Source organism: Balaenoptera borealis (assembly GCF_965194805.1).
Source record: "Balaenoptera borealis genome assembly, chromosome: 8".
NCBI classification, from domain to species: domain Eukaryota; kingdom Metazoa; phylum Chordata; class Mammalia; order Artiodactyla; family Balaenopteridae; genus Balaenoptera; species Balaenoptera borealis.
The window spans coordinates 36,761,429-36,777,719 of record NC_138865.1 but is presented as its reverse complement, the minus strand read 5'-3'; the positions used below and the strand labels follow the sequence as shown (position 1 = coordinate 36,777,719).

At 40.9% G+C, this 16,291-nt stretch overlaps 1 protein-coding gene across 2 annotated transcripts in view; it reads right to left on the bottom strand.

The window, feature by feature from the left end:
- The window catches only part of FBP2 (fructose-bisphosphatase 2), a 39,036-nt gene that overhangs the window by 22,112 nt on the left and 633 nt on the right, over positions 1–16,291 (bottom strand). For both annotated transcript variants that reach the window (XM_082401245.1, XM_082401246.1), the window contains exons 2-3: positions 12,341–12,503; positions 10,013–10,105 (exon numbers count right to left, since the gene is read on the bottom strand). In XM_082401245.1, the coding sequence (XP_082257371.1) occupies positions 10,013–10,105; positions 12,341–12,503 (256 nt within the window). The remainder of the gene's footprint in view (positions 1–10,012; positions 10,106–12,340; positions 12,504–16,291) is intronic.

The window sequence follows — 16,291 nt, the reverse complement described above, 5'->3', positions numbered from 1 at the left end:
TCCATCACTGGAGTAAACCCACTTACTCATGGTATATAATTCTTTTTATGCATTGTTGAATTTTATTTGTTAATATTTTGTTGAAGATTTTGCATCTATTCATGAGAGATATTGGTCTGTAGTTTTCCTTTCTGAACTGTCTTCATCTGGTTTTGGTATCTGTGTAATGCTGGCTTTAGAAAATAAACTGGGAAGTATTCCTTTCCCTTCTCTTTTCTAGAAGAGATTGAATAATCTTTAATCATTTGGTATAATTCTCCAGTGAAACCATCTGGGCCTAGAGATATCTCTTTTGAACTCTATTTTCTTAGTAATTATAGGGCTGTTCAAATTATCTGTTTCATACTGAGCGAGTAATAGTAGTGTGCTTTTTAAAGAATTGGTCTACCTCATCTAAGTTATCAAATTTATGTGTATAGAGTTACTTATAGTATTATATTATCCTTTTGATGTCTCCAAATGTTTTAAAATATCAGAACGACTCTGAGATGAAAAATCTAGTGCATAAACATGTGTTTCTCTGATTATTTTCCCAAGAGAAATTCCAAATAATAAAAGTATTGGGTAAAAGACTTTTGATACATATTGAAAAGTTGCCGTGCAGAATCTGATAAACATAAGATGGTATTGTCTTTTCAACTTGGCCAATTTGATAGGTGCAAAAAAAGACATCTGCTTTAATTTCCATTTTGTATAATTAATAAAGTAAATTTTTATATATTTATTGACCATTTTTATTTCTTATTTTGTAAGTTGCCTGTTTGATGTCATTGCTTATTTTTCTATCAGGGTACTCATCTTCTTACTGTTAATTTTAATAGTTTTTTATATATGAAAGATATAAATACCTTATATATGTTACAAACATTTTCCTCAATTGTCATCTGCCTTTTAATTTTATTTATAGTGTCTTTTTTTTTTTTTTTGCAGTTTTTTTTGGTAATTAAAACTATTCATGGGCTTCCCTGGTGGCGCAGTGGTTGAGAATCTGCCTGCCAATGCAGGGGACACGGGTTCAAGCCCTGGTCTGGGAAGATCCCACATGCCGCGGAGCAACTAGGCCCGTGAGCCACAATTACTGAGCCTGCGCATCTGGAGTCTGTGCTCCGCAACAAGAGAGGCCGCGATAATGAGAGGCCCACGCACTGCGATGAAGAGTGGCCCCCGCTTGCCGCAACTAGAGAAAGCCCTCAGAAACGAAGAACCAACACAGCCATAAATAAATAAATAAACCCAAAGTTTAAAAAAAAAAAAGAGACAGATGCAAGTTCAAATCCTGCCTTTACCACTTAGCAGCAATGTGACTTCACTGATTTAAAAAAAAAAAAAAAAAAAAAACTATTCATTACAGCCTAATTATTTTCTTCTCTTGTCTTTATGTTTAGACAGAATTTCTCCTATATCAAGACAAGATTAGACAAATATTCTACACTTTTTTTCTGGTTTTATTCCCCACCTCTCCACCAAACTTACAACCCATCTGTAACTTATTTCAGTGCCTGAAAAAAGAAAGTTTCAACTCTCGTTTTCCCTCCAATATGGTCTTGGAACTCCCAAAATACACTTCATGTTAGTATTCTCCATTGCCATGACACTTTTCTCAAAAATCTCAGAGGAGTTTACAAATGATTTAGTGTTATCTTTTTCAAATCTTTATATTTTTCCCTACTCCACTAAAATCTTTATATTTTTCCCTACTCCCTACTTCCCTGTCACATATAAAGGCAGTGGTGCCTCCTATGGCCACTTAACAGTAAAGTTAGTGACAACTGCAAAGGCTCAATGTGTTTGGTGGTAGAAGGTATGGGAAAGTTGATTATTTTTCTTTTAATTGAGGTATAAATTACATATAGCAAAGCACACAAATCTTAACTATACAGTTTGACAAATTTTTACATATATATAGTACATACCGATGTAACTACTAGGGTCAATTTATAGAATATTTCCAGCCACCTAGCAGATTCTCTTATACCCTCTTTCAGTCACTATCACCTCCCCCAAGGTAACCTCTATTCTGGCCTTTATCTGGACATCAAAAGAATAATTAGTTTGACTGTTTTGGAACTTCATATAAATGAAATTACAAAGCATGTGTTCTTTTGTATCTGGATTATGTTTCACAACATACGTCTTTGTGATTTTATCTGTGCTGTTGCACATAGCAATTTGTTCTTTTGCATTGCTATGTAGCTTTTTGTCGTGTGACTATATCACAGTTTATTTATCTATTCTTATGTTGATACACTTTTTGATTTTTTTCAGTTTGGGTCTTTTACGAATAATTTGTACACATCTTTTGGCAGACACAGGCACCCATTTATCCTGGGTGCACTCCAGGAGTGGACTTGCTGGGCCATAGTGCATCAGTATATGTTTAATACTAGCAGGTGCTATCAAAATTTTCTGAAGTGTTTGTATCATTTTCTACTCCCACCACCAATATATTAGAATTCCAGTTGCTTCATCTACAGTTGGTATGGTTAGTATTTTTAATTTTAGCCACTCTGGTTGGGGGCAGGTGGTAAATGATGTCTCAGTGCTGTTTCCATGTCCATTTCCCTGATGACTAATGATGGTGAGCATCTCTCATGTACTTATTAACCAGCTAGGGAAAAAAATCTCTTTTTTGAAGTTCCTGTTCAAGTCTTTTGCCCATTCCTTTGATAAGATTGAGAGTATTTTTTATTGATTTGTAGGAGTTCTTTATTTATTCTGTAAATGAGTTCTCTGTTGGATGTATGCACTGAAACTTTTTCCATCTGTCTGTATTTGCCTTTTCACTCCCTTAATGTTGTTTTTTTTTAAAATTAATTTTTATTAGAGTATAGTTGATTTACAATGTTGTGTTACTTTCTGCTGTACAGCAAAGTGAATCACTTATACATATACATATATCCACTGTTTTTTAGATTCTATTCCCATATCGGTCATTATTGAGTATTTAGTAGAGTTCCCTGTGCTATATAGCAGGTCCTTATTAGTTATCTATTTTATATATAGTAGTGTGTATATGGCAATCCCAATCTCCCAATTTACCCCTCCCTCCCCTTCCCCCTTGGTAACCATAAGTGTGTTTTCTACATCTGTGATCCTATTTCTGTTTTGTAAATAGGTTCATTTGTACCATTTTTTTAGATTCCACATATAAGTGATATCATATGATATTTATCTTTGTCTGACTTACTTCACTCAGTATGACAATCTCTAGGTCCATCCTTAATGTTGTCTTTTGATGAACAAAAGTTCTTAGTTTCAATGAAGCGCAGTTTACTAGCCTTTTCCTTCAAGGTTAGTACTTTTTATGTCCTGTTTAAAAAATCTTTACCTTCCTCAAAGGCATGAAGATATTCTCCTGTGGGTTTTTTTCTAGGAGCTTTATAGCTTTACTTTTTACAGTGAAGTCTCTGGTCTTTAATCAATCTTTGTGTATGGTGTGAAGTAGGAGTCAAGTTAATTTTTTCTCATACTGATATTCACCTGGACCAGCATCACTTATTGAAGGGATCATCCTGTACAAATTAAACTTCAGTATTGCCTTTTCATAAATCAGGCGATCATACATGTGTGGGTTTATCTCTAGACTCTCTTTTGTGTTCCACTGGTCTATGTATCCTTATGTCAGTAAAAGAGTAGAATTTTGGTGAGGTTGACTTACCCATAATAATGGGATACAGGGTCTCCTGACCCTGTAGGGGTGTTAAAACCCACACCCTTGATTTACTCAGATCAACAAGACCAGCTCCTCCCATCAGGACGACTCCCTCAGTCCTCTTCTTAAGCCTCTGGTTTTCAGTTTTCTGTGATTCTGGTCCCCCACCCCTTACCTTGTGTTTATTGCTTGTTCATTTCAATGAGCTCAGCCACGAATTTAAAGGATGATATATTGTATCCAAAAGTTCTGGATGTCTTGAAGGGAGAGAGTTTGCACTTTGTCTAATCTGTGACTGTTGGAAATGGAAAATGTCAACTTCAAGAAAAAGGAAAATCATACAACAGGGAGCTGAAAGCAGTATGGGACATCTTAAAGGGTGTTTAGCAATGCTCCTCAGAGATAAGGGGAAGAAAATACTTTTGACAGTTCTCTGACAGTCCTGAAACTTCTATCTTGATGCTTATAGAGAATCACAGAAATCCTGGTCAGAAACGGGCACCATCCCTGGCTTTGACAAGGTTCTAAGAGGCTGTGACAGCCCCATGAGGTCTCTGAAGCAAGCTGCTCTCTCATTAGACATTGCTTAAGCATCACAAAGCTTTCTCTTCATGTCTCATTCGTTTCTCAAACTTGCCCCCCCTATTTAGAAACATTATCAGAGAAAATCTATGGTTATTTGGACTAGCCTTCAAAGCCTCTAGTTTATTTGAATTTTAAGACAAAAATCTCTGTGTTCAAAATCACCAAAATTCAAGTGTGAATATCCCAAATTATTATGTATAGTAATATTCCTCTTTTTTTGTTTCAAAGACTTCATTTTTTTTTAACATCTTTATTGGAGTATAATTGCTTTACAATGGTGTGTTAGTTTCTGCTTTATAACAAAGTAAATCAGTTATACATATACATATATCCCGATATCTCCTCCCTCTTGCGTCTCCCTCCCTCCCACCCTCCCTATCCCACCGCTCTAGGTGGTCACAAAGCACCGAGCTGATCTCCCTGTGCTATGCGGCTGCTTCACACTAGCTATCTATTTCACGTTTGGTAGTGTATATATGTCCATGCCACTCTCTCACTTTGTCACAGCTTACCCTTCCCCTTCCCCAAGACTTTATTTTTTTGAGAACAGTTTTAGGGTCACAGAAAAATTGTGAGAAAGATACAGAGATTTCCCACATACTCCCTGTCCACACACATGCACAGCCTCCCTCATTATTCCTCTTTGTTTTTAAATCAGTTGGCTTTAAGAAGCTATTAAGACCATCAACAAAATGAAAAGGCAAAAAACATTTGGAGATCATACATAGAATAAGGGATTAATATCCAAAATATACAAAGAACTCATACAACTCAATGGCAAAAAAACAAATGATCTGACTGAATAGACATTTTTCCAAAGAAGGCATACAAAGGGCCAACGGGTACATGAAAAGGTGCTCAACACCACTAATCATCAGGGAAATGCAAATCAAAACCACAATGAGATATCACCTCACACCTGTCAGAATGACTAATATCAAAAAGATCAGCAATAACAAGTGTTGGTGAGGATGTGGAGAGAAGGGAACCCTCGGGCACTGCTTGGAGGAATGTAAATTGGTGAAGCCAATATGGAAAACAGTATGGAGGTTCTTCAAAAAATTAAATATAGAGCTATATAAGATCCAGCAATTACACTTCTGGGTATATACCTGAAGGACATGAAATCACTCTTTCACAGATATATAGACATAAAATTCAGCAATGAAAAACAAGGAAATCCTGCCATTCATGACAATATGGATGGACTTTGAGGGCATTATGCTAAGTGAAATAAGTCAGAGAAGGACAAATACTGTATGATCTCACTTACACGTGGATTCTAAAAAAAAAAAAAAAAAAAAACAACTCATAGATACAGAGAACAGATTGGTAGTTTCCAGAAGAAAGGGGTGGGGTAGGTGAAATGAGTGAAGGTGGTCAAAGGTACAGACTTCCAGTTACAAGATGAGTAAGTCCTGGGGATGTAATGTACGGCATTGGGACTAGAGTTAATAATACCATATTGTCACACTTTCTTCTCAACTGCTCATGGAATATAATCCAGGCTAGATCATATCTTGGGTCACAAATCAAGCCTTGGTAAATTTAAGAAAATTGAAATCGTATCAAGTATCTTTTCTGACCACAACGCTATGAGACTAGATATCAATTACAGGAAAATATCTGTACAAAAAAACAAATACATGGAGGCTAAACAATACACTACTTAACAACCAAGAGATCACTGAGGAAATCAAAAAATACTGAGAAACAAATGACAATGAAAACAAGACAACCCAAAACCTATGGGATGCAGCAAAAGCAGTTCTAACAGGGAAGTTTATAGCCTTACAATTCTACCTCAAGAAACAAGAAACACAAAACATCTCAAATAAACAACCTAACCTTACACTTAAAGCAATTAGACAAAGAAGAACAAAAAAAACCCCAAAGTTAGCAGAAGGAAAGAAATCATAAAGATCAGATCAGAAATAAATGAAAAAGAAATGACAGAAACAATAGCTAAGAGCAATAACGCTAAAAGCTGGTTCTTTGAGAAGATAAACAAAATTGATAAACCACTAGCCAGACTCATCCAGAAAAAAAGGGAGAAGACTCAAATCAATAGGATTAGAAATGAAAAAGGAGAAGTAACAACTGACACTGCAGAAATACAAAGGATCATGAGAGATTACTACAAGCAACTATATGCCAATAAAAAGGGCAACCTGGAAGAAATGGACACAGTCTTAGAAGAGCACAACCTTCCAAGACTGAACCAAGAAGAAATAGGAAATATAAACAGACCAATCACAAGCACTGAAATTGAGACTGTGATTAAAAATCTTCCAACAAACAAAAGCCCAGGACCAGATGGCTTCACAGGCAAAATTCTATCAAACATTTAGAGAAGAGCTAACACCTATCCTTCTCAAACTCTTCCAAAATATAGCAGAGAGAGGAACACTCCCAACCTCATTCGACAAGGCCACTATCACCCTGATACCAAAACAAGACAAAGATGTCACAAAGAAAGAAAACTACAGGACAATATCACTGATGAACATAGATGCAAAAATCCTCAACAAAATACTAGCAAAGAGAATCCAACAGCACATTAAAAGGATCATACACCATGATCAAGTGGGGTTTATCCCAGGAATGCAAGGATTCTTCAATATATGCAAATCAATCAATGTGATACACCATATTTACAAATTGAAGGATAAAAACCATATGATCATCTCAATAGATGCAGAAAAAGCTTTTGACAAAATTCACACCCATTTATGATAAAAATCCTCCAGAAAGTAGGCAGAGAGGGAACTTACCTCAACATAATAAAGGCCGTATATGACAAACCCACAGCCAACACCATTCTTAACAGTGAAAAACTGAAACCATTTGCACTAAGATCAGGAACAAGACAAGGTTGCCCACTCTCACCACTATTATTCCACACAGTTTTGGAAGTTTTAGCCACAGCAATCAGAGAAGAAAAAGAAAGCAAAGGAATCCAAATCGGAAAAGAAGAAGTAAAGCTGTCACTGTTTGCAGATGACATGGTACTATACATAGAGAATTCTAAAGACGTTACCAGAAAACTACTAGAGCTAATCAATGAATTTGGTAAAGTAGAAGGATAAAAAATTAATGCACAGAAATCTCTTGCATTCCTATACACCAATGATGAAAAACCAGAAAGAGAAATTAAGGAAACACTCCCATTTACCATTGCAACAAAAAGAATAAAATACCTAGGAATAAGCCTACCTAAGGAGACAAAAGACCTGTATGAAGAAAACTATAAGACACTGATGAAAGAAATTAAACATGATACAAACAGATGGAGAGACGTACCATGTTCTTGCATTGGAAGAATTAACGTTGTGAAAATGACTATACTACCCAAAGCAGTCTACAGATTCAATGCAAATCCTATCAAACTACCAATGGCATTTTTCACAGAACTAGAACAAAAAATTTCACAGTTTGTATGGAGACACAAAAGACCCCGAATAGCCAAAGCAATCTTGAGAAAGAAAAACGGAGCTGGAGGAATCAGGCTCCCGGACTTCAGACTATACTGCAAAGCTACAGTAATCAAGACAGTATAGTACTGGAACAAACACAGAAATATAGATCAATGGAACAGGATAGAAAGCCCAGAAATAAACCCATGCACATATGGCCATCTTACCTTTGGTAAAGGCAGCAAGAATATACAATGGAAAAAAGACAGCCTCTTCAATAAGTTGTGCTGGGAAAACTGGACAGCTACATGTAAAAGAATGAAATTAGAACACTCCCTAACACCATGCACAAAAATAACCTCAAAATGGATTAAAGACTTAAATGTAAGGCCAGACACTATAAAATTCTTAGAGGAAAACATAGGCAGACACTCTATGACATAAATCACAGCAAGATCCTTTTTGACCCAGCTCCTAGAGAAATGGAAATAAAAACAAAAATAAACAAATGGGACCTAATGAAACTTAAAAGCTTTTGCACAGCAAAGGAAAACATAAACAAGATGAAAAGACAACCCTCAGAATGGGAGAAAATATTTGTAAATGAAGCAACTGACAAAGGATTAATCTCCAAAATTTACAAGCAGCTCATGCAGCTCAGTATCAAAAAAACAAACAACCCAATCCAAAAATGGGCAGAACACCTAAATAGACATTTCTCCAAAGAAGATATACAGACAGCCAATAAACACATGAAAGGATGCTCAACATCACTAATCATTGGAGAAATGCAAATCAAAACTACAATGACATAGCACCTCACACCAGTCAGAATGGCCGTGATCAAAAAATCTACAAACAATAAATGCTGGAGAGGGTGTGGAGAAAAGGGAACCCTCTTGCACTGTTGGTGGCAATGTAAATTGATACAGCCACTATGGAGAACAGCATGGAGGTTCCTTAAAAAACTAAAAATAGAACTACCATACGACCCAGAAATCCCACTACTGGGCATATACCTTGAGAAAACGATAATTCAAAAAGAGTCATGTACCACAATGTTTATTGCAGCTCTATTTACAGTAGCCAGGACATGGAAGCAACTTAAGTGTCCATCGACAGATGAATGGATAAAGAAGATGTGGCACATATATACAATGGAATATTACTCAGCCATAAAAAGAAATGAAATTGAGTTATTTGTAGTGAGGTGGATGGACCTAGAGTCTGTCATACAGGCTGAAGTAAGTCAGAAAGAGAAAAACAATACTGTATGCTATCACATATATATGGAATCTATAAAAAGAGAAAATGGTTTTGAAGAACCTAGGGGTAGGACAGGAATAAAGACGCAGACATAGAGAATGGACTTGAGGACACAGGGAGGGGGAAGGGTAAGCTGGGACGAAGTGAGAGAGTGGCATGGACTTTTATACACTACCAAATGTAAAATAGATAGCTAGTCGGAAGCAGCCGCATAGCACAGGGAGATCAGCTGGGTGCTTTGTGTCCACCTAGAGGGGTGGGATAGGGAGGGTGGGAGGGAGATGCAAGAGGGAGGAGATATGGGGATATATGTATATGTATAGCTGATTCACTTTGTTATAAAGCAGAAACTAAGACACCATTTTAAAGCAATTATACTCCAATAAAGATGTTTTAAAAAAAATACTGTATCGTTTATTTGAAAGTGGCTGTGAGAGTAGATCTTAAAAGTCCTCATCACACACACACACACACACACACACACACACACACACACAAATTGTAACTATGTGAGGGGATGGATGTTGACCATTTCAGTGAATTTTGCCAACAGCCTAAGTGAGCCTGGAAGCGAATTCTTCTCAATAGGGTGCCAGGCCGGCTGACACCAAGATTTTGGCCTTACAAGACAGAGAACCCAGCCATGCCTGCCAGACTTCTGACCCAAGAACTGGGAGATAATTAATGGAGGTTGTTTTAAGCCTCTAAATGTGTGGTGAATTGTTACAGCAGCAGCAGAAAGCAAACGCAGTAAGATTTAAGGTACACAAGGAAGGAACAGAGGGGCCTTCAGATGCCACCTGGAACCTAATTCCACGTCTGGCATTTGTGTTGCCTCCAGATTTTCAAAACAAGGCCTCATCTATCAGCTCACCCTCCCTTCCTAGGAACGGCGAGAACAGGACTGAAGGAAATGACCGATTCGGGTATTCAATGAGGAGCCCGAGGCAGAGCGAGGTGCATGGCTTGCCTGCCACGGTGTGTCTGGTTAGTGGGAGGACCGAGGTGAGAACTCCAGACTCATGGCTCCCAGCCCAGGAACGTTTGGAACCACCAGAGGAAGGAAGTGTTAAAGAACATACTGTTTACTCACCTTTCTGTAGATGGCAAATATGGTTCCAATGGAGGCCAGGCAGTCAATGTTCGAAGATCCATCCAGTGGGTCAAAGCAGACCACATATTTCCCCTACATGCACAGAGGGCAGAACACCTGATCAGGTCACCTTCCGAGCAACATACTCTGTGTAAGTGGCTGTGTGTGGCAGACAACACTACACCAAAAGCGATTCAGAGCAAAGGGATATCCTCGTCAAAAAATGCAATTACTTAAGGAGTGCAGAGTGTATCAGCATACATTAACTGTGCAGCTCAGAGCTCGCCTGCCCATAAACAGATTAGTTGACACCCACAGGGGGTGATGGAGGTCCCACCCACCTCCAAATAGCTCTCCTCCCACCTGCCCTGGCTCTGCCCTCCCCTCCTACCTGGGACCAGTGGGGACTCAGAGCTGCTGCGGGTGTGAGAGGAAACCAGGTCTGAAATGGGCACCTTGCAGGGAAGAGGTGGAGAAGCTGAAGACGAACTTGGACAAGCTCTACCCACGTCCACAGTAAGGTCGGCTATTGATTTACTGGTACTTCTGAGCCTCTCCTCAGACAGGCTTTTTTCACTTTAGCACATTTTTACTGAAAGAAAATCTCAGAACAATGTCCCAGGGCCTCTGGGTCTGTCTTATTAAAATAACTGGTATGTATGACTACATCAGGAGAATAAAAATACACCTCTGGGTTTTGCTGCATCCACCCTACCTTGCTGATGTGAAGACCAGAGACAGAGTAGGTAGGGTCTTGAGATACCATGTCCCTCATGCCCACTCACGCTGCTGTCACCAGCAGTTCGGTGGAAAGAAAACACCAGATACTTTTTACAGGCCTCCTATGTGCAAGGTTCTGTGAGAGCCTTAGTGATGGGGACTGGGGTGTCCTGGCTAATTAAACACTGGTAATCAAGCATCAAGTAAAATGGGAGTCATTTTTCCCACCACTAAACTACTTTCCCCTGACTTTCCAATGAGTAATGCCCTAGCTTAATGTGAGCTTTCTTCCTTTCTTTCTTTCCCTTTCTTTCCTTCCTTTTTCTTTCTTTCTCTTTCTTTCTTTCTTTCTTCCCTTCTTTCTTTCTTTCTTTCTTTCTTTTCTTTCTTTCTTTCTCTCTCTCTCCCTCTTTCTTTCATTTCTTTCCTTCCTTCTTCCTTCCTTTTCTCCTTTCTTTTTTCCTTGTTCAACAGGAGGTGAGGCGGGGGGGGGGGCAGTGGAATTCATAAACTTGGAAATTCCCCATTCTCCTGTAGATAAGCCAGTTCAGCCCATTCATTTCATACATGCATGCATTCAACAGGTATTTGTTGAACATCAAACATATGCTGGAGAAGGTTCACGAGCTGATGTGGGAACAAGCAAGGAGTATTCAAGAACTAGCGTGAAGACCTGTGTAGCTCAGGCCAACGGGGAAAGAAAATGTGAGATTTGATCAGAGAGATAATCAAGGGTCATATCGGTGGAAATTGAAAATTGAAAATAATAGGTGTGACTTAGCCTAATTATGTGAGACAACAAGTATAACGTGCTTTGGCACAGTCCCCACCTTACAGCAAGTGTTCAATAAATTTGGTTTTACTTTAATTTTTCCATCCTTTCAGCTAATCACAAGGAAATGGCACCTTGTCCCCAAGACCCACTGTACAAAACAAGGGCCAACGGTCTTAGCGTTTATTTGGCATTACTGTACTGCAGCTGAATATGGGTTGAATATTTTGGCTACCAGCTTTTTTTTTTTTTTTAATAAACTGTGAAAACATAGTGAATATAGACCCTCCCCAGTCATGCCCTGCACTAACCAAGTTTACCATTGCATTAAGGCCAGAGCAACGATCTTTACGAATTCTTTTATGTTTTAGTCTAACAGTTTGTCAGGCATGAAGAAATCTCTGCTGGAACCAAACCCCCTTGGGGAAAGGGCTGAGAGTACAGTGGGGATGAGAAGATTAAGAGACGGTATAGTACCACAGGAACTCTACTTTTTACTGGACTGGATTTTCAAGCGCTCCAAAATGTTGGGACTTGTTACCAGTACAGTAAGTGAAAACCCATGATGAATCCCATCCACTGAGAAGTTTCGGTAAAGCACTCTGATTTATTTCCTGAATGAATCACTGCCCTATTACTGAGTCTGTTTGACTAGACAGCATAAGGCTTCCAACTAAAGAAGTATGCAATCCCTTGTTTGTTTCCAGAAAATAAAAAAATTAAGCAATAGAGGGAAATACCAGAAATAAAAAAAAGCAAGGCAACCAAAGTCTTCCCCACTCAGTTGCGCCCTCTACTGGTGAGTAGAGGAGCTTCAGCCCGGCTGCCACACTCACCCTCTTCTCCTGGGCGGTGATAAGCGCGTCTTTATTCTCTTCCGAGACCAGGACGCAGGTGCTGTAGGAGGACTGGAGCATGTTGATCACCAGAGCATTGGATAACACGTCCAGTTTCTTCACCTCATCCCCTGTCACGTTCACGCTTCCCGCGATTCCGTACCTAAGAAGACAAAAGGCTGGAGGAAATCAGGAAGGGAGCTTGGACTCCAGCAAAGATGCCCAGACGCCAAGATACCACCCCTGTATCCCTCTTTTCCCTTCAGGGCTCCAGAGTCTCCAAATTATAAATACGACCAAGTGCGTCCTCTCTCACAGCGCTGGTTCTTACGCTTGCTTCCTTTACACCTCAGGGATATTGTCCTAAGTCCCTCGTCATCCCAGTAAAACTAACCAGAATTCAATCTTACTAACGAGCAACCCTGCCCCCGGCCCTGGGAGACAGAATTCATAAAGTCAGACACATCGCCAAAATTAATAACTCTAAAAAGTAAAGGACCGTGGCTTTCCAGCCCTGGAATTTCTAGTATTTGTTGATTATCCTCAAATAGTGGCCTGCTGGGCTGAATTAAAATTTGCTCTGCTGTAGCTTGGCATTACTTGAATAAGAAGGAAAGTGGGGGACAGACTTAACTAGTTTGATTTGATTCTTTACCACCATTCCAAGCAATGTAAGAATGAACACTACTGTAAGAATTCTATCTGGAGGCTTTGTGTTTTAGAGGATTGCTATGCAAAGGTCTCCAGGGAATTCCCTGGGGGTCCCGTGGTTAGGACTCAGTGCTTTCACTTCCCCAGGTCTGGGTTTGATCCCTGGTTGGGGAACTAAGATCCCGAAAGCTGCGTGGCTCGGCCAAAAAAAAAAAAAAAAAAAAAAGTCTCCAGCTCCCACCCTCGTGGGTGGGATCCTTCTAAAATCAGTCAGATCACCCCTGTCTCTCCAGAGTCCCCAGGCCCCCCACAGTGGGTTTCAGGCCGCACCAAGGAAGGCCTGGTCCCACACTGGCCTTGCCTCTTGGCCCTCTCACCCTCAGTCTCAGCCTCTGGAACCCAACGGGCACACACCTGCCTTACACAGACCCCTGGGTTCCCTGTCCCCCACCCCCCATGCTCTTCTCTCCGTGAGCCACATGGCTATCACCCCCCTCAAGCCTTTCTCATGCCAACAGCCACCAAGGTCCTGAGGCCACCAGCACCCAGCAAGCTGCTTCTCTCCTCTCCCCCTTCACTCATGGTATCCCCCCCATGGGAGTGCTTTCTGCCCACAGACAGCTTTCTTCTACTTGCCCTCCTAACCTCTTCCAGAAGCTTCCCTGGTGCCACACACACCAGATACAGCCTTGTCAGCCTTTCCAGAGCAGCTCACAATCTGTTTGTGGGAATGTCCTTCCTGCTGGATTATCTGCTCACCGAAGGCAAGAGCTGTGACTCACTGTACTTGTTTCCACAGCGCTCAATATACGTTCACTGAACTATGAAGAATGGATGGCAGGAAAGTAATTCCCTCCCTCTCCTTTTTGTTAACGCCATTTATTTGTTGAAGGACTCCTCAGGCGGCTCTAACAGGTAGCCAGGGTTGAGATCCACTGATTCACCCTAAGCCGGGGCGGGGGACAACTCATTTCCCACCCTTTTCCCTGATTGACAGCCTCTCCCCTCCCCCACAGATCCCCCCATCACTTGATGTCTGATGTGATGAGATCTGCCTTGGAAAACAATACTGGTGGCCTCACCTCAAAGACTGTACCTTCTGGTTCAAAATAAAAGCAAACAAACACACAACAGCAACCACAAAACTGGGTTATTTTGCATCAGAATTTAAAGGGTCCACAAACCCAGTCCTCTTGTTTAACTGGAATCTTGATGCGGCTTCTACCAGAGAATGAAGAGCTGGGGTGCCCGAGGCCTGTGGGTGGTGGAGCTGAGAAACAGGCTCTCTGTCCTGTGCTTTGCAAACACTTCCTCCACCTCCACAACAACCCCGCCCTTATCCCGCCCCTCAGCCCACCCTCTGCACCCTCCCTGCAGGTGTGGGGCATTCTGCTCTGCCTAGCGCCTCCCACCATCCACACCCCTCCTTTCAGAAAGAATGGAAGATCATCACAATGAGATCTAATTGCCTGACAACTGCTCCAAGTTAGATCACAGGCAGAAAAGCGCTTTTTAACCGGTAAGAGTATTTTTTACGATCTTAACTAACATTTAAGCTTTACTGATAATTTTTTAATGGATTGTTCTGCTGTTTTGACACTAGAAAGCCGTGGAGAGGATTCCAGGGGTGGTATTCTAGCATTCCCTTCTTCCTACAGAAAGGAGCAGAGAAAAAAGAAGAAAAATATGAGACTTTCTGATCCGTTTTGCATTTATCGAGCAGGTGCCTAGAAACGTCTTCCCAAAAAGAGGAAGCAAAGGAATGAGGGGCTTGAGGCCCCCTAAATGGGAAAGTGGCAGGAATATGTTAAAGTCCCATTTTCATGAGCAGAATTGCTCTGGGATAGGATGCAACCTTTCAGCTCTTTGAGAAGCAAGTCCAGGGTCCTCTTAAAATTATCTCAGCATCTTATTAGAAAGAAGGAATTTCCAGCCAATGGACTTCTCCCACTGACACTTTGGGTATCTATTACAGAGGCACCCAGGGAAGGATGCCACCTGAATTGGCAAAATACGTGGTCTCTGCTTTACGGAGGACACCTGCCTCAGCCTCCGAGAAAATGCGAAATCCTGACGTCTTGTTTCCACGGACTGCGCCTGCCACCTAGTGGTGAGTCAGCGACATCGCCCTGTTAGCCGGCAAATTTCCCCAGGTTCGGGCTTGGAACCACAGTAATAAGGAGCATTTATTATGGGGCTGGCACTGTCGAAGTCATCATCACATGGACCTACTAAGCCTTACAACTAGCGCTACGAGTTAGGTGCTATTAGTATCCAAACCGTTTTACAATTTTACAGGCCCTAGCGAGAGTAGATCATTGACCATGATCACATGGCAGAGAAAACCAAGTCAGAGGAGCACCTGAATTATCCAACCGCTGAGTCCACGTCCTCTGGACACTCCATGGCCACAAAGTCAGAGTTCTGCAGCGATTAGTACGACCCCACCACAGCAGCCCCTGCCCAGCCCAGCCCCCCTGCACTGGGGAGCCCATGAACATGGGTAACACTGAGAGGTCAGCAGGCAACCCAGGAAACTGCTCTATGCGTAGCCCAGCTCACCACCAGATAGGAGCAGAACAGAGGCAAGTAGCTGTGTCTCACGTTCATGAAGGTCTTTAAAGGTAGAGCTGGCCATTATTGCCAAATGAGGTACTCATACAGTTATAGCAATACACAGACAGGGGGAAAACCAGTCACAATCACCTTTAACTTGGAGCTCATTACTGAGTCACAAAGTATTATATAAATAAAGTCTGTAATTATCACATTTTTTGTGTGTTAAAAGTACTAAGTTGTTAGAATAAATATTTCAAATTATTGGACTTTGTTATTTCTTCATTTTGGAATAATAACAATAATAACAACAATGGGTCCCTTCATCTTCTGCGAGGACCTCCATGGCAGTTGCTACCAGGAAAATGGAAGCCCAAAGAAAGACTGCTTCTTTTCACCACAGACTTAAACTGGACCCTTGGCTGTGAGAATCAGCAGCTGTAGCATGAACTTGGGTAAAGGACCAAGAGAGCAAAGTGGGAGAACACTCTGCATGCCCTCCTCCCGGGCCCAGCACCTCCCAGCTTCCGGCACACCAAGTGGAGAGAAGATTGAGTCACAGAGAAGAAATAAAATATTGTTTTAAAAGCAAAAGACTCTTTTCGATGGTGAGAAAGGAGATGGACGACGGGCCCTGGGATTCAGTAAATGATTTCTACCTCCTAATGACTATGGGCAAAGGTCATGGTAATAAAACGCTCATATCTGCAAAGGGCGTCAAGCGTCCTCTCAAGCCTCCTGGCG